The following is a 27,500-nucleotide window of genomic DNA, read 5'->3' as shown; positions in this document are numbered from 1 at the left end:
ATGACCTTGCTCTTATTGCTGAGTCACTATCAGAACTGGAGGAGAAGTTTCAGGTGTGGAAGCAAGAATTAGAATTGAAGGGCCTTAGAGTCAACCTAGCTAAAACCAAAGTCCTAATATGTAGGAAGGTAGACAAACCACAAATGCCTTCAGGTTGATGGCCCTGTGCAATCTGTATAAAAGGTGTAGGTAGAAATTCTATAAGATGTACCCAGTGTAAGCTATGGACACATAAGAGGTGCAGCAATGTCAAAGGAAGGCTAATTAGGAAGATAGTTTTTTTATGTGGCAGATGCTCAGGAGCAATAAACACTGAAAATATGCAGAGAACAACTTCCACCACATTCCAGGGAGAAAAACTAGAAGTAGCTGATAGCCTCCGTTACCTAGGTGACCAAGTCAGTAGTGAGGGCAGGTGTGCTGAAAGTGTAACTGCTAGAGTAAGAATAGCCTGGGCAAAGTTCAGAGAGCTCTTACCTCTGCTGGTGACAAAAGGCCTCTCGCTCAGAGTAAAAGGCAGACTGTATGACGCATGTGTACGAACAGTCATGCTACATGGCAGTGAAACATGGGCTGTGACTGCTGAGGACATGCGTAAGCTCACAAGGAATGAAGCCAGTATGCTCCGTTGGATGTGTAATGTCAGTGTGTAAGTACCTTGAGAGAAAAATTCTGTTGGATAATTTACCACTTCTTCTGGATTTGGGATTGTATCAACTGGCTTATAAATGAGAGGACTTCCAGGAAGGTACTGCAACAGTTGCTCATTAATTTTACTTACAGTGCTGTTTTTTGGAGCCAGTATTGCTCTTTCACACAGCCAATTGAGATTGTGATAATTTTTTGACCAATAGATGTAAGGGAGACAATCAATTTCTGAAAGTTACTTCACAAAGAGTTGCCTCCCTTCTTCACATAACCCAGGAAAGGGTGTTTTCTGCTCTCAGAGGGCCAGTCACTAATTATGTGAAAGATTTTAACACCACCTCCAGAACATAAGTAATGTATGTTCCCAGTTTAGAGAAAATCAGTTGTGAACTTCAGAAGTTATGTGGATTTACACACACACAACCTCACTTTTACACACACAGATACGTAAATATATATATATATATATACCGGAGTAAACACATAAATGTGAAACAAGGTGGAAAAAAGAGTACTCAAATACCAGTGGTAGAGTAATATGCTTTATTTTAAGCAGCAGAAAATTCAACAAAATCTGTTACTCTGAGTTTCTCGTTGCCGTTCATCAGACAGTTTTTGCTAGCAAAAACTGTCTGATGAACGGCAACGAGAAACTCAGAGTAACAGATTTTGTTGAATTTTCTGCTGCTTAAAATAAAGTATATATATATATATATATAGGCTTAGGCGTGGCAGTGTGGTAAGGAGCGTGTTTCTCAACCACATGGTTCCAGGTTCAGCTCCACTGCGTAGCAACTTGGACAAATGGTTTCTACCAAAGTCTTGGGCAATATGTGTGCATATATGTATGTGTGTGTCCATGTTTGTCCCCCAATCACCACTTGACAACCAGTGTTGGTGTGCTTATGCACTTGTAACTTAGTGACTTGGCAAAGAGACTGAGAAATTAAGTATTAGACTTAAAAAATAAATCCTGGGGTCAATTTATTCTACTAAAACCCTTCATGGCAGTGTTCCAGCAAGGCCTCAATCAAATGACTGAAACAAGTAAAAGAATATATATACACATAACTGTATATGTATATATACATACATATACTCACACATGTGTATATAAATAAAAATATATATATATCTGTATATATAAAAGGTAGGATGTGTGTGTGTGTACATGAATATAATTTATGCATGTCCTCAAATTAGCACTCATGTCGCTTGAATTTTAGGAGGACATTCATCACGAGCCTAGCTAGGTTTCATCAACTTATTTTTCCTGAGGTACCCATGGATAGCGATAAAAATCGATTTTCAACCATAACATTTACCAATTTCGAAGTTTGCTAACATGATTTAAGTCCCCTTCTTACCATAGCGGAGTGAAAGTGTGTGTGTGTGTGTATGAGGGAGAGAGAAGTTGTGTATTGATGTGTGTGTGAGGGAGAGAGAAGTTGTGTGTGTGTGTGTGTTTGTGAGGGAGATAAAGTAAATGACAGTATTCATCAAAAATAAAAATGTAAAATGTTTTTTTTTCTTAAACATGAGATATAGTCTTCAAATTTAGGATGTTTTTGAAAGACGCTATATTTTATAATCAGATTATATATCATATATATTTTCTCACACAACAATTAAAATACATTTATTTCAAATCACATATTTATCTAATTATCTATTTTTTTTTTTGTTTTTTGTTAAATGAATGCTTGTGACCTCCTAATGTGCTACAAAACTGTTTTGGGGGTTCCAAAAAATGGGGTGGGGTGATGTTAAAGCCTCGGAAACTTCACCCCCACCCTCATTGATCTTTTCACCCATATGATTTTCACTAAGGAAAAAAATAAAAATCAGATTTTTTTTTTTGCGTGAAATCAAGTACCCTGACCTCCTAATATGCTGCAAATCCCTTATTTTTGTTCAGAAGAAAAGGGGTAGCGCGAGCCCTCCCCCCAATCCCAGAATCATTGAAAATTTTTTTTTCGTTGAATGAATTCCTGTGACCTCCTAATATGCTACAAAACCTTTTTGGGTCCAAAAAATGGACTGGAAGCCTTGGAAATTTTACCTACTCCCAACATTTTACAGAAATAAACTTTTCAGATTGTGAATTACATGGTTCGTTTTTAAATATATATATATACATATAATAGCATGCAAACCTTTGATGCAACCTTCTCTAGTGCATATCTCTGAGGCAACCTTTTCCAAATCATGTCTTCGATGCAGCCTTGACTGATAGTACCTCTAGGAGGGGGTTAGGTCTAGACAGGGTTAGTCACTGCCTTTCAGAGGCTTCTGAGCCCCCTTTTGCTAGGTTAACTTAGGCTTAGGTTAAGGTTTAGCTGTGATCCGAACATAACCTCTTCTGACACAGAGGATCAGGAGCCCTTTTGGGCTTTCTATTTTCCTTGCTTGAAGGGCTCCCAACCCATAGGCCAAATGGGGTTAGATGGTGGGGGGGGGTTCTAAAGGGCCAGTATGTGCAACCTGATCATGTCTACCGGTTAACCTCCCAACACATACATTCCCTTTGCGACACTGATTCTGCAGAACTGGGTTGGGTGTGAAAACCAACTATAAAGTATAAATATAGATTTTTTGAATCAGCAATGTTGTGTTTGGTTAAGTCCTATTTGGGGTGAAAAATCAATAAATTGATTCCTTATGGGGTTTTCCATTCAATCAGCATGAAAAATCGATAAACCGGTTCCTTATAGGATTTCTCACTAAAATTGGCTACACCCCATTTTCAACCATAACTTTTACCAATTTTTATGTATTTTGTTCAAACTTGATGCCGGCATTACTTAGGACTCATGGGATCTTTGAAAGCTTTAAGTTCTCCAAAAGAAAAAAAATATACAATTGATGAGTGGAAAAATCAATAAACCGATGCCTTATGGGATTTCCCATTCAAATCATCTGCAACCCATTTTCAGCCAAACGTTTACCAATTTCAACGGATTTCGCTCAAATTTGACGTCAGTGTTACTTAGTTTGGTTTGAAACAAAGCACTTAATTAACTTAATAATCTTACTTAATCCTGGGCAATGCTGGACTATACTGCTAGTATTCAATAAAAGTTGAGAAAGTGGAGAGTTGGTAAAGATGAGAGAAAAAGAGAGGCAGGTAGGTATAGTTTGACTGACTACTTTCATTCACTACCACAGTCTTTTAGGAAAATTAAGTGGTGAAAATTGGGACCTTTAAACTTATTTATAACCTAAAATGTGACTATAACAACCAAGGTAAGATTACTAGTCTGAATACATTTATTTATATACCGTTACACCTATAGTTGTTCATGATGTATGGGAGACAATTCTGGAAATGCTGTAGTCCTATAGTTTAAATTGTATCAACGAAGTATAATGATTCTATTAGCAAGAAATATGAAGTCTAAGGTACAAAATTGTATAAAATGTATATTCAAAATGTACATATATTCAATAATATTCTCAGATAATCAATGAAATAAACATTAACAATTACATGGAACTCAATGATTTATTCCCCAAATTATTCTGATAGCATTTTAATCACTTAAAAAGTTATAACAAAAATTTATAAAACGATTACCAAACAACAAAATACAAAAGTAATCTGTATCAAAAATATCAATGTGTTTTGTATTTAACCCCATGATATCAGTTGATATTGTGTTTACATGTGCTGTGTACTGGCTTTGAATCAAATGAAGAAAATATACACAGCCTCATCTGCCATGGTTTTGTACCTGTTTATGCACCGGTTGATATAAATATCAGCTATCACTCATGAAATCGATAATAGAGGCCACCATGCAAATTTCAAGGTATCTGATAGGTTTGTTAGACTCTTCATGTAAATATTTCCAAATCAGTTCGAGACTTCATCACCATAATAGTATAAAAGCAGCAGTTTTGGTGGTTGCACCACCATTTCCACTATGATTTCCTATCAAATTTGTATACGTTCAGCAAATTCTTCTCCTGCTGTCGAGTAATCTTATTTCCACAGTAATACCGCAGGAGTGTTCTGTCAAGTGTTGACAGTTTACATAAATAAACAATGCATGCTTTAAAGTGGTTCACGTAAATATACACCGAACCGTTGTCGTGTGCTAATTGCTGATCTTGGCCAAGATGATTACTGTCAGTGCAAACTGTTGTCATGGGGTTAATCATGCTGGTGGGCGTTTTAGAGATTAATTAGAATACTTAACACTTTAGCATTCAAACTAGCCATATCTAACCAAAATATTCTATCTGTTTTATATTGAAACTGGTCAGATATGGCTTCTTACACCAACCCTACAATATCATTCTAAAAATTAACAGTTGCCTCATACAAAATCTCAAAGTTACAAAATAATGCATGATTAATTCAAAGCAATGTGAATAAAAAGCATTACTTTTAACAGAATAATGTGAATGATAAAAAATTAAACTTCTGATTATTTATTCAATAGAATATTACCATCAATTCACAAATAAACACTCTCCCTCTCCTCTTTTTATGTCACAATTCAACAAAATAAATCATCTTTAATTCTTCAGTGAGAACTTTATATATAACTAATAACCAGTAGTTAGTTAAACAATTAATGACTATTTTTAAAAATAAAATTATTAAAAAAAATTAATACAAACATAGCTATAACTTCAGAATCAAAATACTAGGTGCCACTTTAGTGTGTAGTCTGGCTGGCTGTTTACATTTTAGCATGCAATTAAACCCTAACCCAAACCTTAAAGCCAACCCTAACCTTAACCCAATTCCTAACCCAAATTTGGTCATTTGGCAGTGTACACCATAGATGCTGTGGTGAACCACAAGTAGCACCTTTATAAAATATCAAATATTTCAATAATCAAAATTTTTTTTAGTTTAAGTCAACAAAACAAAAATTAAGTTTTATTAAAATTATTTGTTAGTGTTCTCTAAAGAATATTCAAAAAATCACAAAATGTCAAATTCATCAATTCAGTTATAAATTGGCTTGTATCCCTTTCACCAGCCGACCTCTTATCTGCCAAGTTTCCTGAAATGCATAAAAAAAAAACAGGTGTAAGTATTAAATAAGATAAAAACAGTTATTTAAATGATTATGTAAGTGTTCATATGCATGTGTAACTGAATATACATATATTTTTTTCTTTCACTCATTTAGACTGCAGCTGTGTAGGGTGAGAAAGAAGTAACATCAAGAAAGTCATATATATATATATATATATATATATATATATATATATATATATACAGGAGTTGGATAAAATAATGGAAACACCTTAAAATTTCAAACAAATTTATTTCAATATTGGGTAGGACTGCTTTTGGCAGTAATTACAGCTTGAATTCTATGAGGTATGGACTTGTACAAAGTTTGAATTGTTTCCAAAGAAATTTTTGTCCATCCTTCAGCTAAAACAGATTCCAGTTCTTGTAGTAATGATGGTGGAGGATATTGACTCCTTACTTGTTTTTCTAAAATGCACCATAAATGTTCAATAATATTGAGATCTGGGGACTGTGGTCATTAGATAAGATGTTCAACTTCACTAGAATGTTCCTTGTGCCATTCAGTAACAACTTTAGCTGTGTGAATTGGTGCATTATCATCCTGAAAGATTGTGTTTCTCTCCGGAAACAGTTCTGCAACCATAGGATAAATTTGATCACATAAAATGCTTGAATAGTCTTGACTGTTAGTTCTGCCATGAAGGGAAACCATTGGGCTGGCAGATTTCCAAGATATAGCCCCCTACCCCTGATCATCACAGATCCTCCTCCATGTTTAGCAATTGAAAGAAGGCAGTCTGAATAAGATGCTTCTTTTGGCTGTCTCCAAAGGTATACTCGGCCGGAGGTCAGAAATTAGGTAAATGATGACTTGTCCAAGAAAATAACATTCTTTCACTGCTCTAGGGACCAATTCTATAGGTTTTTACTCCACTTTAAACGCTTTGCAATGTTTGTGTTTGAAAGTAGTGGTTTTCAGATTGCAGCCCAACCATGAAATCTGGCTTTGTGCAGCTCCCAGCAAACAGTTTCTGTGGAAACTGGGTTCTCAGGGTGGTCATTAAGCTCTGCAGTAATTTTGGGAGCTGTACTTTTGTGATCCTTTCTAACAATTTGTGTAAGTCCGATGGTCCCTATCTGAAAGTTTTGGTTTTCTTCCAGAGTTTTGTTTTGATGAGGAGGTTTTTTCCCTCTTTCTCAAAGGTTGTCATTACTTTCAAGATAGTTCTTCTTGATACACCAAACATTTCAGCTGTTTTTGTTATGCTAATGCCTGCCATACGAGCACCAACAATTTGACCTTTTTTAAAAATCCGATAGATCTGTCATTTCAATGAATTTTAATTACCTTTTTCTGATGATATTTGAAAAGAAACAGTAATTTTAGCAAAACATATTAATCAACACTCATAACAAATCAAAAGACATAAAAATAAACAAACTTTTGACGGTTTTATAGATATTTCAAAATTATGATGATATGATGCTAGGTGTTTCCATTATTTTGTCCAACCCCTGTATATATATATATATCATATATATATATATATATATATATATATATATATATATATCATATATATATGCACAAGCATGGCTGTGTTGTAAGAAGCTTGCTTTCCTACCACATGCATTGATTATCTACTCCAATTATGAAGAAAAGAGAGGATGAAGCCAATAAACTGTCCACAGTCTGTCTACCCTATGTGAAAGGCCTCTCCGGAAAGATACAAAAGGTATGTGGCCCATATGACAGGACAGTATTCAAGAGTAATAGAACTCTTTGCAAATATCTCTTTTGAGCAAAACCACCAATAGAAGAGAATGTGACCAAAGGCTGCGTGTACTCCATCCCATGCAGCTGTGGTAGGTTATACAAAGGCGAAACAGGCTGCCCCCTCAAAATAAGGGTAGACAAACGTCACAAAGCTGTGACATGAGGAGATATTGATAAATCAGGTATAACTGATCATGTATGGAAAAATGAAGGCCACCTCCCCCTGTGGGATGAAGTTAAAATAATAGATAGAGAACACCACTGGAAAATACGAAAACTAAAAGAAGTAGCACATATGCTAGGACACAACAGCCTCCTAAGCAGACCGAGTGTAGATATGAGTAGCATATGGGAACTGGTATTAAGGAAGGATAGGAAAATATTAGATTTATAAGCCCTAAAATTCACTTCATAATTGCCCACGAGCATATGGCATAGTGGTTAAGAGCATGCACTACTAACCCCAAGATTCCGAGTTTGATTCCAGGCAGTAACCTAAGTAACAACAACAACAATAATAATAATAATAATAGCATCGAAAAATACCTTAGGAATGAGAAGCTAGGTTCGAAATTTCCCCCAAGACACCTGATGAAGGCTGGAGGGTATATCAGCCAAAACGTTGTGTTAACAACAAACAAGATGAGGACAAATATCCATCAAATGTAAATAATGAACAACATTGATGACGATGATGATATGTAATTAAAATGTAGCAAACTAGGTAGTGTGTCAGTTTCATAATAAGGAAAAATACTATGTACCTGTATTGAAACTTCCTTGTCTTGTGCATCTTGTTCACCAAATATTTTTGTAATTTTTTGCCTGGCAACATCAGTTATCTCCTTTGCAATATTCTCATGTGTTGTACCTTTGATATCTATGTAGTGGCAACTGGAGTTGGCGAAATGGCAACTGATTGACTGTCAAGAAAATAATAGATAACAGTTTATTACTACTATTCAATTTTACTCTTGTCCCAACTGCATCTGTGCTATTGTGCCAATGTTAGAAATCATTTCAACTATTTCTTTTTTTCTGGTTGAAGCTTGTCAACCAGATCCCTATGGGAACTTGGACTTGTTTTGTCTATGCTCTCTCCAAGCTGTTGAAGAACATCAACCTATTCAACAACACCTCGGATTGGCAGAAACTGTTTCTATTTCCTCTCGTTTCTCTCTACATGTCCAACACGAGTACTAGATCCTTTACATCTTTCTTAAAATGGCAGTTCAAGCTGTTTCAGTTCACCCCAACCACTGCTCATCTCAGGCTGGTGATCAGTACAGCTCCAAACAATGGTCATTTACCAAACTTAAAGAAGGTCATTAATGCTAAATTCAGCAGATTTGACATAAAAGGGGCTATTTGCCTACTCTCCTCTCTGACCTCTCTCATGTGGTGCACTACAGATTCCCTCAACTGATTAAAGGAGAAACATCCTCTGGCCCCTACAGCTGACTACCTACACTGGCTTGACCCAACAGGTTTTTTTATAATGTCAGTAAGGTGATTGCATCCTTTCCAGCAAGTTCTGGGGTTGGGATTGAATGCTTACAACCTCAGCATCTCAAAGATGGTATCTCCTTGTTAGCTAGTGATGCCAATCTTGAGTTCTTGGAAAATCTAACACAGTTCATCAACATGTTCTCATCTGAGAGTGTACTTCCCTACCTGTCCTTTGGTGACCACCTCATCCCATCTGTGTCTCTGGAGTTCAACAGAGTGACTTGCTCAGACCTGTTCTGCTTGCACTGGGTATTGATGATAAGATGGGAACCAACCTCGACTTGAATATCTGGTATCTTGATGATGTTTGTTTGAGGGTCTCTCCTGGTAAGGTCCTTGCAACTGTGAGGACAATGATTTAAGAACTTGATCATAAGGGCCTTAGTGTCAACAGTTCCAAATGTGAGCTATGGCTCCTCCACCATCCAGTTTCACATCAGCAGAGTGTAAACCTGTTTACAGATTCTTTCCCCTCCATTGCAGTTCCTCAATCATCAGCTTGGTACTCTCTTAGGGCCTCAATTACTGACTGAGCTTTCGAGTCCATCTTTCGATCCAAGATGACTAACTTTAAGCAACTATTAAAAAGTCTTGAGGTAATTGAGCCCCACCAAAGTTTTTTTATACATAGGAATTACTTGTTAATTTCTAAGATATTGTATTTTCTCAGAGTTAGTTCCTCTTGTAGATTTTTGTCATCTCTCCAATGCTTTGACAACCTAATCTTCAGGGAACTCAAATGTTTGGTTACTGCCAGACTCTCTCCAGAGCCCATGAACAGGCTACTTTGCCCAAACAATTTGGGGATCTTCTTCTCTATCTCTTCCTTGTTTTCTTTCCTTCATCCATACTTGCTCCTCTTTAGTAGGCAACATTCTCTCCTCTCCAACATGGACTAATTCCAACAGGGATTGGATGAAGCTCTGTTACAGTGGAGAGAGCTGGGTTTGTTGGTTCTTGATACAGCTAAGGATAAACGGAAGCAAAGAGTCTGAGATGATCGGTGCTTAGGTACTACTTACAACTCTCTCTTTGATCAATCTGATCAATTTTCAAGGTATCACCTTATTTCTGCAAGTGTGAAATTCTTGTGGGGCTGGACTGATGCTCTGCCAGTGACCAATATTGGTATTCCACTTAGTCTAGATGAGTTTTGTATCTCCCTTGCACTCAGAGTGGGAGCCTACATCTGTGGGAGACCGATGTTGCTGTGGTAGGCCCCTTGACTCCACAGGCCTTCATGGTTTATCTTGCTGCCTAAATGCCGATTATTTCACTCATTGCACTGAGCTAAACTTAATCAGTAAGTGGGCTTTGGATTGAGTTAATATCCCTTCAGTTCTGGAGCTGGCAGGATTATCCAGAAGTGATGAGAAGAAACCAGATGGTCTTACCCTTTGTTCCTGGTAAGAGGTAAGTGCCTCATCTGGGTTATCATAGTCTGTGACTCTTATGCTCCTCCCCACATCCTAGATGCTGCAGCAAATGGGAGGGTCACTGCTTCTGTAGCTGAACAGAATAAAATTCTTAAGTATTGGGACTTGTCAGTGAACCATTTCTTCCAACCTGTGGTGTTAGAGATGTTTGTTGGGTGGCTGGGCTGCTAATAGTGAAGTTCCCATTGTTGATGGTGACTCACCTTATCACAGTGTCAGGTGATACCAATGAGGGTGTTTGGTTGTTCCAACACCTTTGCCATCGCCCATGGTAATGTTATGAATGTGTTGGCTTGCTCTATTTTGTTGGCTTCATGTATTGCCTTGCTTCTACTAACTCTGAAATTGCATTACCTTTCCCATTCCATATATGACAAAGAAAGAAAGTTTTGATCAGAAGGTTAACAAATGAAAACAAAGGAAATTTTTCTTTACATTCATGATCATTATATGAATGTATTTTACATTTTTAACAATTACAGTCAGCAATATGCTAAAGAAATTTTATTGCTGAGTAATTATGGATGTAAGTACATTTTTATTTTTTATCTAAATTTTTGTGTGTGGCTGATTTTGTTGTTTATGTAATAGCATGTATTTTGGTCAGCACATATTATCAAATTGAGCCAGCTGCATACTTAACATCTAAATAACTTACTAAAAAGGTAAAATTTCAAAAAGTGCTTGCTTAGTAATCATTGATGAAAAGTATTTGGACTTCCTATCTCCACTAGTTTATAAGCTACCAGAATAGATACTCAAGAAATTAATCAAACAAACTTAGTTAGATATGTTGGAGGGGTAAATGATAGTAAGGGAAAGCAATAAAGTTACTGTACCTTTCTAAATTGATTTGTTCTGTTCTGTCCAGACCCATGGAAGAGTAATGGATGAAAGAACACAGTGTCCCCTGGTTCCATATCCAAGTGTATTTTGTTATCTTCTATTTTATAGTTCAAAATACCATGGTACATTTTGTTCACACCATTCTGGTTCAAAAGAATTTTAACAAACAAAACAAAAAAGTAAGCATATAATATTAACATATACATTTAGCTGGATGAATGGAATACTAAAGTAACAAAGTTACTTGCATTTATACATTCAAATCTTAACATAAGTGTAACTTTTCTTACCATTCACAGATTTAACAAATGAAAACTTATTCAAGTATTTAATATGCAATAAAACACAAACATATTCTACATTAGTTTTTTTAGTTTGTTTTAGTCATCATGGCTCTGGTATGCTGGATTCTTGGCTATGTTGCTTTATGTGCATTTAATCAACAAACTGCAAAAGAACATTATCAATCATGTTATCCAGCTCTTTCTTTTTTCAAGCATTGAAAATCATCATCATCATCATCATAGTTTAATGTTCGCTTTCCATGCTAGCATGGGTTGGATGATTTGACTGAGGGCTGGCAAATCAGATGGCTGCACCAGGCTTCAATCTTGATCTGGCAGAGTTTCTACAGCTGGATGCCCTTCCTAAAGCCAACCAGTCCGAAAGTGTAGTGGGTGCTTTTACGTGCCACTGGCACGGGGCCAGTCAGGCGGTACTGGCAACAACCTTGCTCGAATCTTTTACACATGCCACCAGCATAGGTGCTAGTAAGGTGATGCTGGTTACAATCATGCTCGAATGATGCCTTTTATATGCCACTGGCATGGAGGCCAGTTAGCCGCTCTGGCAACGATCATGCTCGGATGGTGCTCTTAACACCCTACTAGCACAGGGCTCAAGTGCCAGTAAGGCGACGCTGGTAACGATCACACTCGAATGGTGCCTTTTATGTGGATGCTAAAACAATGATGATGATGATTATATTTTCTTTGTCATATTCAAAGAATTGTATTTATCTGACAATGTGACTGAATTAAATAAAGATTACTATCGCCTAGCAGAGTCTAAAAATCTCTAGAAACTATCTCTTTCTCTATTTATTAACGAACAATTTAAAAGAATACGATCCAAAAAAATTATCATCCCTGCACTACCATTACTACTGAAGCTCTAGTTATTAAATAATTTGCTACAATGTGACCAAACTAAATATTCCAGTATTCTGGCGTCAAATACTAAAGGATAGTTTTTTCTTTAAATTCTCAATCAGTCATTGGATATTTAGTTACTTTCTAGAATATTTGGCTCATTATTAAGCTGTATCTGCTGTCTGTTGAAAAATATTGTTTCCACAAAAAAATCTCTGTTCCTCCAGACATACTGACTGTATACCACTATCACCTTATCATAATATATTCAACAACACCAAGCTCCATACTTAATACTTCTATAATGAGAAGGTTTCTGCTACACTTCAATCAAGTATAAAATATTAGCAGGATGTGGTTCCACACAAGACTACATCCCTCTAAATCACCTTCTTTTCTTCTTTTCCCCTCCAAACATTAACTTCCAGTAATTCAAACTGACAACTATCTTGAATTTAAAAGAGACTGAAAAGTTGTATTTCAAAGTGAATAAAAGTATTTCTTAGAGAAAAAGAGCCTACCTCCCAATTAGGATATCCATGGGGTTGCAAAGGCCTTTTGTGGGAGCCTGGAATAACAACTAAGCATCCATTCTCTCTGTTCACTTTTATGAGTGGTGTCCATGAGCAAACAATTTTCTCAGGTGGTCTGAATGGGAAATAATGCAAATCTTGGTGCATTGGATGTCTTGTTGTTTTTAAACCTGGAATAAAAAACCTTTGAGTTAACTTAATCAAAAATAGCTTTTTAACTAAGCCTTAAAGATGCAGTGAAGTGTTAGAAATAAAAAGGTGCCACACTAAATATCAGGGTACTCCTTAAGTAATCTCCAAATATTAAGTAAGAAAAAAAAATCTCTAAATTTCATATTTTATTAATATTCATTCATTAACATAATTACCATCATTATCAATGACCTTCTTCCAGTAGTTTATATGCTTCTTCATACCGTTTGTGTAAAATTCTTTTGGTTTTGTAAAAAAACCAAAAAAATGCAGAAAGGATTTTTTCCATTTCTTCACATGTTTTAAGTGGTTCACTAAGTTAATTCTGTAAACTTCAGAATAGATGGTAATCAGATGGAACAAAATTCTGTTAAGGAGAGTGTGGTATTTTTTCACAGATGAAGTTTACAATTTTTTTCAAACGTGATCTTTACTGTATGGGCCAGGCATTATCATGATAGCACACCACTCCTTTGAAAATCATTAAAGTAGGCCCCTTTTCCTTTAAAGTAATGTTTAAACATTATAATTATTGATAAAAAATGTCTTGTGTAATTGTTTTATTAACTGATAGCAACTCAAGATGGATCATATTGACATGATCCCACTAAATATTATCCAAAACTTTTCTTTGATGGAGGTCACATTTGGGTTAGGGTTTAGTCATTTCACCTTCACTAAGCCATTGCCTGCATTGCTTAACATTCCTGTGAAAGATCTACTTTTCTTCACCAGTCACTAATCTGTTTGAAAATAGCAATGTACATTCCCAAGAATGTAGAGAAGTGCAAATGTTTACTCATGCAGCAAGGTTGTTTTACTGTCGAATTATGGAGAACTAGTTTAGGCACCTTTCCAAGCCATTACAGATGCCTAAGAATTGTTGAATGGCTTGTATTCAGCTTTGGTGCTAATTCTTCAACTGTAATAGCATTATTTCAATTAAGTTCTAACAAAGGTAGGTCTTTGTTAAACTGAACAGGACGACCTGTTCATAAAGCATCTTTTAAGCTGAAATTATTCTTCCTAAAGCTTTCAAAGTATCTTCTTTCATTTAAGCAATATTTTCCATAAATACCATATCTTGGATCGGTTCTGCTGCATTATTGTCATTTCTGAACTCAAAAATTATCAAACGCCCTAAATGCTTCATGGACACAGTCATCTTTGGGAGGATTAGAGTAGTAATGGAATTGTCTAATGCATACTGTAATGATATAAATCACTACTTGACAACTGTACAAGGCCATGGCAATAAGTATTGGTGCTACAAGGCACCAGTTATCTAACTTAGGAATATCAGATTTCAGACATAACTGATGGGATGAGCTGATAGCATTTGTCATTCTGGGGTTTATAAAAAAAATGCCAGTAATATATTGATGTTGATACAATCAAGCACATATATCCTTTATGAATGTGAAGACTTATACCATTGTAAAAACCATTACCTAAATCTTATTAATTTAAAATAATGTTTTCTTCCTACCATGCATACAGAGAATTTTGTAAAGGATAAGCTATTGTAGAGCCAAATACCTCAACCTCAGTATACAACTGATGATGATAATTTTATATACCCAAAGAGAATAAAAAGAATAGAGACACATGCAACATTTGAACTAAGAGCTGTGACAAACTGAAATATTAATGAAATTGAGGTTATTTCTCAACTACCAGGAGGATTTGAGTTTAATATATTAAGGCACTGAGCAAGATGCTACAACGCATCTAGGCAAATTCTTAGATGCCTGCATCATATCTACCACCAAGATTTTTTTGAAGTAATTTCAGGAAAGAGATATAATCTTTTCTACTCTAGGCACAAGGCCTGTAATTTTTTGGGAGGGGGCCAGTCGATTAGATCGACCCCAGTACGCAACTAGTGCTTAATTTATCAATCCTGAAAGGATGAAAGGCAAAGTCGACCTCGGCGGAATTTGAACTCAGAATGTAAAGGCAGATGAAATATCGCTAAGCATTTTGCCTGGTGTGCTCACATTTCTGCCAGCTCACCACCTTAAAAAAAGAGATATAATGTCTGTGAGATGAGTTTCTTAATTACTGAACTGAGGTCAAACATTACTACTAAACAGTTGTTTCGCTTTTGGGGGTTTGGGAACTTAATTTAGTTTGCCTCATCTACCCTGGAAAACAGGACAATGAGTGCCACTCATATTTCACAGTTAAATGATTAGTGGAAAGTTCTTTCTGTTGTTGAAACAATTACTCCAAAATATTCAAATATTAGAAGCTGTAAACACCAAACCATCTCAGACATGCTAAATACATGTAAAACAGGAGAAGAGGATAAGATAGAAAGAGACTGTCAGAACTGCTTCTGTTTCCAATTAAAAGGGAAAAGATTTTAATAAGCTATACCTGAATCAGGCGGTTTATTGATAAACATGGTGTGCATTGCCATTATGTTAGAGCCAATAATTGACTCAGTGTATTTTACAATCTGAAAGGAACAAAAAAAAATATTAGCAGTATAATTTATTGCCCTACAGTAATCTTTCTTTATATAAATTTTTACTTTACTTTATTGTTTTATACACTTATAATGTATTGTCCAGTATGTACTGATTGTAACCACATAATAATATTATACTATTCTATTTGGAATTCACTATACTACCAACCCTATTTGCAGTATTCTAATTTAAACAATAAGATTTTATGAATTATCCTTTGGAGATGAAATAGTCAAAATTCAGAAACAATTTACACAATTTAATTTGAAATGATGGAATGGGAGGCACTATGTAATATGGGTCACCCAGAAAGTGATAGCTACATAGTTTGTATGCTGCCCTGATTTGTACAATACACTGTCCTATAGTCAACAAAATAATACCTAGAGAAAGTTTGAGTATTGTAAATAGAAACTTGCTATGAGGCAAGCAGACTGCAGGAGAAATCTTCAGTGGAAGAAGTCCCATCAAACAAGCATTTTGGCCTATTCGTTCCTGACACTTTAAGGGAGCTGGACCCACCTAGGTAGTGACTCCTAGGTGTACTCTTACTATTATTTAAATGCCAGCTTTAGTGGGGACTGAACACAGAACCTTTGGGTGATCTTATCACTCAGCCACAAAGATCACTGCAAGGACTTGCACTGTTTCAAACTGGGTCTCCTTCCGCCTATGTTTAGTGGCTTTCTTTATTCCTTATCAGCTGCAAATATCATTTCTTTTTGCTCATAGCCACATTGAGCTCTTCTCTGATGTCTCTGACAGGTGCTTCATTGTTGCTATTCTTTTGTGACGCTTGATTCTGAGCTGACCTAGTAATAGGCATATGGACCCTACAACAAGTCCTAGTGCACCAACTTCCACTGCCTTTACTGCACAACAGTACCCCTCTTGTGTTAGTCCTCTCACAGGGTCATCATGTTTCCTCATCTCATAAACACTGTCTTGGTTCAACATGTCATGTACATATAAAGTACACTGCTATCTGTTGTAATACACTACAACAGCTAGCAATGTACTCTACGTGTACATGCCATATTGACTGCTGATATTTAACCTCTTGATCATCAATAACAAAATTCTGTACCAAACAATAATGCACTGCAGTGTACTGAACTGTACTACAGTGTATTGTGGTACTCTGTACTGTATGGAGTACTACAAATCAACAAACTTCTCTGATAGGAACGGTAACTCTTTGTCATATAGTATACAGTATGGTATATTATGTAGTCATTGTTTATCCCCAGGTCAGCCTTTAGTAAGCAGACCTATGATGATAAGCATTCATACAATGACCATCCTGTATTTCTAGTGGAAAACAGGATTACTCTACCCTTTATGCTCTTTCATTAAGATGCTGTTGAGAGAGATTTGGTAGATATTTTTTGCACCATGCAAGCACTTGGAGGCTTTCTCATTGGCTCATGTATTATACTGTACTATATATAAGTGAACTGGCGAACTCATATATCATGAATTAAAATCTAATGTGTTTTATTGTGTTTTTGAACTGAACATTTTATTCTACATTACTTCAGTTTATCTAACTGTTGAGAACAAGTGATGGATCATCTGCAAGTGTAACATGCTATAGATCAGCATTCTATCCAAGGGAAACTATATTTTATATACTAAAAGCCATAAAACTGAAGCTAAGCTTGAGCCCTGAAAACCTTTTCAATGTTTAGAAGTCATTCACATAATGTATAGCAGTATAATGGACTCTATTTCAGTGTTATGTACACACTATACAATGTACTTTAATCCATTAAAAATACCTCTGGCAGGCAGCAATATTCAAATAAGACTTCATCGTCTTGGAAACCTTGTAGTTTAGCAATAGCTTTCTTCCCAGGAACATATTCTGGTCTGTCAGCTGCAATATCTTTCATAATGTCCATGCCATGTGTAGGAGCTTCTCCAGTACACAACTGCTTGAATCTTTCTCTATAGAAGAAAAAGAATGCAACAATAATAACAATTTATGCACAAAAAAATATATAATTGAAATTATATTTTGATAAATCTACAAAGTATAATTGCATGGTTAAGAAACCATGAGGTTTTGGGGTTTTATTTTAATCCCTACTATGCAGCATCTTTGCTACATCTCTATTATTATTTCATGTTGATCAATACCTCATGATTCAACTAGATTGAAACTGTGCAGATGCTTGTTACACACACATGTGGATAGATATCCATTGATTTCAACAATGAGGATTCAGTTGTATGATCAAGTGAATGACCAGTTTACTGTATTTGCATGTAAATGGTTGAATATTCTGCAGACATGCACGCATTTAATGTAATTCTCAGGCAGATTCAGATTCCACATAACATGATGAGTCACAAGGCTATACATTTGAAATACAAATACAGTGTATTTAACAGGCTTCTATACAGTTTCCATCTTCCCAGTTTCACTCTCACAAGGTATGGGCTGATCCCAAAGCAAAAGAAAGTAACATTGTCTTAAGAGGCAATGTATGTATGTATGTATGTATGTATGTATGTATGTATGTATGTATGTATGTACGTACGTACGTATGTACGTATGTATGTATGTATGTATGTATGTATGTATGTATGTATGTATGTATGTATGCATGTATGCATGTATGTAGGAAAGAAAGTTATTAGATTTCACATGGGTGGTAGTAAAAAAATTACCAAAAAAAAAAACACTCCTACAAAAGACAGAAAACTCTATAAAAAGACACATGCGGAAAAGACCAAAAGGGAAAACAGCCTTTCAACAACAATGAATTCAAGATGGTCAAATGTCCCCACCCCTGCACCATTGTTACAACCCTTCGAAGATGACCTATTTGCAATGATCAAGCAAATAAAATTCATCAAATTAACCAACAGATTGCAGAAAGAACTGAAACAAAAAATCAACCACATAAAGCAAGCTCAAATATATTTGTAAAATCGGGTAAAACAAACAACCTCTACCAGATAAGTAAAACCTCATATAACCAGTTTCTTTCTAACACAATCTCCAATACATACTAAAAACAAAATATGCTGCTTTAAAGGATATAAACAATATAATAGCCACTAAATAGATGATAGTGTAGACACATTAACACCAAAATGCCTGTGTATAGTCATGAAAAATCACAAACCTAGCTTCAGTAGCACCCCATCCATCAAACTTCAGAATTCTTCAAAACTGAACACAGGTATAATTACTCTTTTACTCTTTTACTTGTTTCAGTCATTTGACTGTGGCCATGCTGGAGCACCGTCTTTAGTCGAGCAAATCGACCCTGGGACTTATTCTTTGTAAGCCCAGTACTTATTCTATCGGTCTCTTTTGCCGAACTGCTAAGTGACGGGGATGTAAACACACCAGCATCGGTTGTCAAGCAATGCTAGGGGGACAAACACAGACACACAAACATATACACACACACATACACACATATATATATATATACATATATACGATAGGCTTCTTTCAGTTTCCGTCTACCAAATCCACTCACAATGCATTGGTTGGCCCGGGGCTATAGCAGAAGACACTTGCCCAAGATGCCACGCAGTGGGACTGAACCCGGAACCAAGTGGTTGGTAAAAAAATCATAGACAAATTCTAACCAAAAAGCAAAATCAATTTTATGTCAGTGGAATAACACTTATGAAGTAATACATTTGTTCAACAAAATCTCAAACAAAAACAAGTGCCGTTTCTTCCAGTTTGACATGAAAGACTATTATGCATCAATAACAAAACCTATTCTTATAGGTGCTTTGAACTTTGCTAAAACTATAACCACAATAAACAACACCAAAATAGAAACAATACTGTAAACAAGAAAATTGCTCCTCTTCCACAACAATGCTTTCTGGATTAAGAAAAACACTAAAGAACCATTTGATATAAGCATGGGATCAAAGGACTTGACAGAAACAAGAGACATCATGGGTCTTTATATATTAGAAAAATTCAGAAACAAATTTCCATCCATCTACTTCTACTAAGAAAATACAACCCATAAATAAAAAACATCAAATTTAGCAAGGATCTACATCACTTCAAAAGCTTGAGCTTCTCAATTACAGTAGAAACGCAGCTGAAGTCAGTCAATTTCCTAGATGTTATCCTTGACCTGGAATCAAGTATTTATAAACCATATAAGAAAGATAATGAAAAATTCAGTAGATACATAAACAATCCAACCACCCCAAAAGCATCATCAAAAACCTAATAAAATCCACATCTCTCAGTCTTTCGGCTTTGTCTTCAAATGAAAAAATACTAAACGAAATAGCAATTCCATATCACAAAGCACTCAATAATAGCAGTTACAAGGAAAAAGTGCAATATATAAACAGAAATTTTCCCACAATAAATAAAATACATAAGAATAGAATAAGGAAAATTATCTGGTATAATCTCCCTTCAACATACAAGTTTCCACATCAGTAGCTAAATTATTTGTAAAAATAATGTAGAAACACGTCCATTCCAATCACAAGTATTACAGACTAATAAACAAACAATGTAAAATTGAAATATTCCATTACTAAGCACTTGGAGAGAAATGTAGCTACCTACAACCACCGAAAACTGTCTAAAATTGAAAACCTAAACCACATACACAATAGCAATTGAAATTGTAAAACACCTTCATCCTGCTTTCTCAAGAAATATTATATATAGAGTAATGATAACCACAAACATGGCACCAACTACTATATCTACATACATAGGATCTACAGCAAACCAGTTGAAGACATGACACAACCAACTTTGTGCAACTCAAACAGGAAAAATGATACTTCACAGTCCAAACATATATCATCATCATCATCATCATCATCGTTTAACGTCCGTTTTCCGCGCTAGCACGGGTTGGACGGTTTGACCGGGGTCTGGGGAGCCAGCAATGGAGAGGAGTAGGAAGAGGAGGCCAAACAATGTGAAAGAGGGGGAGAGAAGGAAAGAGAGAAAGTGGCACCCCGCGAAGAATCGGCAGCCATTACGATCAGCCGTGTAAGGGAGATCTGAAATATCTATTCTATATTTTAGCGAGACGAGGGGCTTAATCGATATACAAGGATAACTAATGAATTATACAGAATATGCAATACGAGGCGAGGCTGAAATAATAAACAGAGTGATGACTAGGGATCAGAATAATAATAATAATAATAATAATAATAATAAACAGATTAACAACTAGAGATCAGACAATTTTGCATGAAAATATTACTGGTAAAGATACGGGATGAATTAAGTTCAAAGATTTCTTATCTTGGGATCATTTCGTTTACGGTCAGACTCGGCAAAAGGAATTGGAAATCAAGAATGAGGCAGGTTACTCTATGGGCTAGCTAAGAATGCTTAGCAATGGAGAGTAGTGGTAATTAAAATAAAAAATACACTATTTAGCATCAAGTAAAAAATACTTTCACATACACAACTATACCAAGGGAATAACAAATCCCGCCAACTTTGTACAAATGAATCCTACCACATTCCAACATTCAGGGAACAAATCCCAAACCGAAACTCCAAACTAGTGTCTTTATGCAGGCACAAAATCTTAAAAAGACTAAAACACTTCAAACCAATAATCTTTCCTAACAGTTAATATCTCATAAATTCTCCTCCATTCTCCTACACCATAAACCATCTCCATAAAATAAAAAATACCCCTACAACTTTACACTTTTACACCAGACAAGTACTCTAGAAATGATCTAAAAGTCTCCCTATCTCCAACCAAAATCCCCACAAAAGATTTTCTAATATAACTACACACACACACACACACATAAAATATATATTTGTATTCAAGCAAACCAAAAGAACTCTTTCCTTTAACTTTTTTTTATTAAATTATATAATATTTTTGTTCCCATTTTTATACATGAATATATACACACCTTCTATATCTACCCCACTGTAGAATATATCTAGAACAGACTTTGAAGAAATTTTATCAACAAACATCACATAAGCTCTACCTCCATAAAACAAGAAGTTTAAAATCCATGTATACTAATCAAATTGCTTATAGAACAATGAACACCTAGAAAGAAACATACTTTTGTGAACATCAAGGCACAAGAAAAACAACTTTCTATACTAACAAAGTCATGACAAGCCAACCTTACAAATGAATATAAGTAATAATTTAAATAATAATAAGTAAAGAAATGACTAAAGTTACCACCTAGCTACATTCCTTTGTGAAAAATAAAGTTGACACAATTACTAAAGGCTCAATACAAAAAGAAACAAAGATACTGTCACACTTTGTACCTACCTAACAAAAGGGTAATATATACACACTAGCTTACAAAGTTCTACATGCATGAATAAATTCTAAACAGTAACATAACTCCAAATTTAATGAATTACAATTTTTCCAAAATACCTTTCCTTTCCATAACAACCATAGAACCTTAATTACCACCCATACACCCAAAGATGACTTTAACTCAAGAGAGACTTTATAAACACCCAGTTGGTCCTCCATCAGTTTGTATTCTTTATCAGCTTAATATGCCCTCATTTCCTTGATGTCATAGCTGATTTCTCGCAGGTACTCAATTGCGAGATTGTTTGCTGCCTGCTCTGGTTGAGGCAGACCAAATGTGGAATTGCCTTGACCTCCCTTGCTTGCACTTGTGTATCCAGGTGAAGTAATGCCTCATTGTAAATGGCATTATTGAACGTGGCAATTTCCGCTGAGGTTTACCTTTGAATCCTTTCAAGATGTCCTCTGCCATGCTGGTTTTGTGGATCGCCCAAAGCTTGTGAGGTTCTTGCAAGTCACATGTCATCAACATGATATAAAATAGTTGGTGCAGTTGACTCGACAAACAAACATACCCACAGACAGAATTTCCCACATATGCAATATATAAGGATCCCTTCCAGGGGCCTCATTATCGACTTTTTTTCAACAATCTGAGTATGCCATGAAGTTTCTAGACATGAGTTCTCATGTGTCAAGTTTCATCAAAATCGATAAAACAATGTAAGAGGTGTTAGCTAACAACTCTGCAAACAAACACACCTACAGACAGAATTTCCCACGTATGTAGTAGATATATATATACAGGCAAACATCAATTCACGGCAAATAGCTATTCTTTTCATCTCAGAAAATGTTATAATTCTTTCACTATGGTTTGTAACTTTTCTTCTTACCATCACTGAGTCACCCAGCGTCTCTATATACTCCAGCATAAAATGCAGTATTTGCTTCCAGCCATTATGTCTGAAGAGTTATCAGTATTGCCTAGTACAATAGTCAGTATGAAACTAACAGTAACATTCTGATCATAATATTATGCTCAACAATGTATAGTATATATGTGTGTGACTCTTTGATTTGACATCACATGATAATTGTAACAGAGTGTTGTGTGAGCAGTGTTATTCATTTCCAATCTTCCATAAAAATATGTCTGTTCATGGGGAAATATTACTTTACTCAGAAAGAGGTGTAGGTTGATAACATGAAGGGCATTGGGCTATAGAAAATCTACTTCAGTGGATTCCGTCTGATCCATGCAAGCATGGAAAAGTGGATGTTAAAATGATGATGATGATGGTGATAATGATGGCTCGAAAATAAATTGAATATATATTTCATTTATAAAATTGTAAGAATTAGCACTTCCTTCTCAAAGCTTGGATTCGAAATCAGACCCAAGAATCATTGGTCGTAAAATACCAATGCACAAAAAGGCGCGAAATCAGAATCTCTTTGTTCTGACAAAAAATGATGGATCGTCTCCCTTCGACCTCTGACCCGAGCAGGTCAGGCGAAGTTTAACAGGACGACCAGCGACCTACTGTACGCAATAACACTCTTGCGGTATATCTATTTTTCTGGCTATTTGAGATGTTATAAATAGAACGGAGAAATAGGTATCTAGAGAGAACCCGAACCAACGTTTAAGAGAACGACACGCATTATGAGGACGACGAAAGAATAATCAGAAAGGTGACTCTGTCATGCATGATTTACACACACGCACACACACGCACCATCAAACATATTCTGCTTTAATGTGTATCCTGTATTATGCATTCCTTAATATGTATTATTTGCAACCACTATTAATATGCATTTTGTACAAGCGATGTGTAACATTGCTTACAAATTGATGTAGTGATAATAAATCTTTAATTTATTACAAAGCACTTATGTATTTATTAATACATCCACGCATCCACTACAAAATAATTTGTCTTTATCATTTTAAGACACAATAAGTGATGAAAGTTGCTTCAAAAAATTTGTCATTGTACACACATAATGTGCACAAACACACACACACACTGCCTTTTGTTGCCAAAATAATTCCTTGAAATACCAGGTTAATAGCACAATACATAGTAACAAATGAAGTGGTAACTCACTGATACTGTGAAAGATTTTCCTTAGATACCAGATTCTTTATCACAAGAAAACCATTATCTTCATAGAAAGAACGTTGCTGTGAAGTCAGTAACTGGTTATTATTAACCGTGTACTTAAATTTAGCATTCTCTCCAGCCATGTTCTGAAATCAAGTAAAGGAACTTTTTAAACATAAGACAACAAATAATCAGTAAATCATTTAATACATAACTTCAGGAAAAAAATTTCAATCATTGAAAATATACTATCTCAGAGAGCGATGGTAATGCTAACTTAAATTAAGTCCAAGATTGGAATCATCAGTATGTTCCATATGTGGTTACTCGCGCTGAAGAACTTCAGTAAAAGCAATGTCATTGCATTTCTCATCAGTAAAGTTTTCAATCATGTTGGCATGAGGACCTCTTAGTAAGTTACCTAATTATGGTTTATTTTCTGGATCAGAGCTTCATGTCAGTCTACAAATATTACAGCATGTAATAGAGCTCTCTCTGATTTATGCATTATCAACTCTGGTTTACCACAGGATTCAGTGATGTCTCCTCAAGTGAGATACATATTAAAATACTGTCCACACAAATGAAAGGGTGCCGCTGCACAGCACACATATCTTAGACTGCAGCCAAGATGTTATTTGGCTGATTAGGAGATAACTTACTCAACAATATGCTGCAATCACTTGTGCAAAGACATGTGGTTTTCTCTCTTTGCCTCTTCCATCAATACTACAACAGTCTTTGCTCTTGTGAAATAACTAGCAGCATACCTTCTTCAACCATATGTAAAAACTAACACTTCCTTTTTCCAAGCTGAGATTTGAAACTGAATCTAAGGATTCTCGCGCGTCTGATCCACCATTGACCAAACAGGCATGAAAGAAATTTCTTTGTCCTGTCAAAAAGTGATGGATTGTTTTCCCTTCGACCTACAACCCGAGCTGTGTCATTTAAGGTTCAAGTGGACAGGAGGTGATCTACATAGGTAGGAATTACTACTGTGGTATGTTTGTCTTTCTAGCTGTCATGACCATTATAAATACAGGCAGACATACAACAGAGGCAGAGAGCCATCACCAGGCAAACTGTCAAGAGACAGCCTTCAGCCAGTTAAGCAGCCAACAGAGAACCACATATTCAGCATGAACGACTCAACACAGTAGCAGTTGCAGAACATAAACAGACACCACTGAATGATCAATGCACATACAGACACAAAACATGCCCAGTTCCACCTCATCTTATCGACACAATATTTCCCCTGTTTATTTTCTTCTTTGCCAACTCAAAGCAAGTTGATAACATCATGTAGTGAATTTTTTGGTGTATACAACAAGTAAATACAAGTCATTTAAATAAATTATTTAAACCACAATCCAATGCTTTCTCATTGTTTTACTTTGATGTCATCCTCATGCTTATTTCATCTGCTACCTCAACATCTTTTGCTACACTTTTCCCACTACACATACCTTCTTCCAACACCTTCATTGAGTCTCATATCCCAGATACTACACTAAGGACTTTTTTTTAATCCTATCTCCCAAAACTGCACTCTGATTTACTCCTGCTTTTCCCTCCCCAGGAATGCAATCCTCTGTAATTCCTTCCTCATTCACATAATCATTGATCTAAAAATCAACTGCATCAAGCTCACCAGCTGCCATAGAGTCTGCAAAGATCATAGACAGACACTACTCTTCAATTTTATGACTAACTTATAATAACAATTATTTGGCTCAAACTAATGTCACAAAATGTCTACAGATTTGTTGATATTATATAGTGAAAATTAGCTATTTACTGTGATGCAAACACAACTGGCTGAATAATTAAGGTTACAAATTTATATGCAGATTCATAGCCTAGCACTTTAATCCTTCATCACTCCAAAATTATGAATGCAAACCCTGATCTTAAGATGAAAATTAAAATCACAAGTTATTCCTTAATATAATATCCAACTTACCCACAAATTTTAGATTGTTCTCCTTCTAGCTATTATAGTAAGCTTAACAAGCAGGCCAATGAGAAATATCTAAGCTGTGACCCTACCTGATAGAAATAACTGCTAAATTTTTATCAGCCCAATTTTTGCCATCTTGAAAAAGGGAACAAATATATTGCAGAAGTCAATGCTGAAATAATGAAATTGGGACGGTCATGCTACTATGGCAAGTTAAAAGATGGAACAGTTAACATAACTCACTAACAAATGTATGACAGTCTCAAGTTAGATTAGAGCATGATGCAGGTCATATGAGATGTTCCTATGGTCAGATATTATAGTACACCATTAACTATTGCATGTTTCTCAACTCTATATATTAGAAGGGCTTTTAACAGAATAAATCGATTCAATTCTAAGTTTAATAAAAATGTGCATAATTAGGGGAAGGTGCACAAAAAAAAACACTCTGTGCAATCATTCTAATTATTCAACTTTTCTTTCTGCGTAAAAATATTTTATCTTCATAAAACCAAAATTTGAGTTGTTTATCTATTCAGCATGTTTTAAAGGTCACATAAGAAATAATAACAATTGGACTACTTTTATCTCATTGTTTTATAGAATGGGTGACAGTTCTGTTAGAGAAATAGGTTTGTTGACATTCACATGATTCTTCAATGTGCTATATTTTTGATGTCTCCTCCAACATCATTAAAACAGCTTCTGCTCAGCAAATGTCAGTGGTGGCACATAAAAAGCACCATCCGAACATGGCCGATGCCAGTGCTGTTTGACTGGCTCACGTAAAAAGCACCATCTGAATATTGTCAATGCCAGCCCCCTCGCCCCATCTGGCTCCTGTGCCGGTGGCAAGTTAAAAGCACCCACTACACTCTCAGAGTGGTTGGTGTTAGAAAGGGTAACCAGAAGTAGAAACATTGCCTGATCAGATTGGAGCCTGGTGCAGCCTTCTGGCTTGCCAGACCCCAGTCAAACTGTCCAACCCATGCCAGCATAGAAAACAGACATTAAACAATGATGATGATGATGATTGAGCCCACAGAAACATATATTCAATAAAATATACAAATTGGATCATTCTTAAATACTCTTCCTAGCAACATATTAATAATGCATCCTTATGCGATATTAACTGTATTAATTTCTCTATCTTATTATTTCTCACCCAGTAAATTTATAACCTACATTTGTGGATTAACATTTATTCTTGTATTTAATATTTCAACATTTTCCTCCAATTGGTTCAGCAATTATAGATATTTGCATAAACTATATTTAAAACTATACTTATTAACCCAGATTCTTAATGATAGAGACTTTCTACATTTATTTTGAAAATTGCTTTCTAAAATAAACTGCATGAATCAATATATAAATATGATTAATCAACTGTTTGAAAACACCTCTTGGGTAAGCATAAAAATGTGCCTGACTCTATTCATATCTGAGATTAAACACACATCATAGCTGAATAGACACAATTTGGCAAATGGGTTTTTACTCATCTTGTATTAGTGTATCATAAGGTTTTGCAGTGACTGCAAATGAGGAAAATGAAATTG

General features: G+C 35.6%; 1 protein-coding gene across 4 annotated transcripts in view; it reads right to left on the bottom strand.

Annotated features, from left to right (window-relative positions):
• Positions 1-4,139: 4,139 nt before the first annotated feature.
• Positions 4,140-27,500, bottom strand: part of LOC115216346 (phytanoyl-CoA dioxygenase, peroxisomal) — a 66,560-nt gene continuing 43,199 nt past the window's right edge. For all 4 annotated transcript variants that reach the window (XM_029785595.2, XM_036505284.1, XM_029785604.2 and 1 more), the window contains exons 2-8: positions 23,970-24,112; positions 17,350-17,518; positions 15,474-15,555; positions 12,888-13,069; positions 11,209-11,358; positions 8,189-8,347; positions 4,140-5,669 (exon numbers count right to left, since the gene is read on the bottom strand). In XM_029785595.2, coding sequence (XP_029641455.1) covers positions 5,616-5,669; positions 8,189-8,347; positions 11,209-11,358; positions 12,888-13,069; positions 15,474-15,555; positions 17,350-17,518; positions 23,970-24,109 — 936 coding nt within the window. In that variant the 5' untranslated portion in view covers positions 24,110-24,112 and the 3' untranslated portion in view covers positions 4,140-5,615. The remainder of the gene's footprint in view (positions 5,670-8,188; positions 8,348-11,208; positions 11,359-12,887; positions 13,070-15,473; positions 15,556-17,349; positions 17,519-23,969; positions 24,113-27,500) is intronic.

This window comes from Octopus sinensis, linkage group LG1 (genome assembly GCF_006345805.1).
Source record: "Octopus sinensis linkage group LG1, ASM634580v1, whole genome shotgun sequence".
In the NCBI taxonomy this organism is placed as follows: domain Eukaryota; kingdom Metazoa; phylum Mollusca; class Cephalopoda; order Octopoda; family Octopodidae; genus Octopus; species Octopus sinensis.
This window is presented reverse-complemented; position numbering and strand designations above follow the sequence as displayed.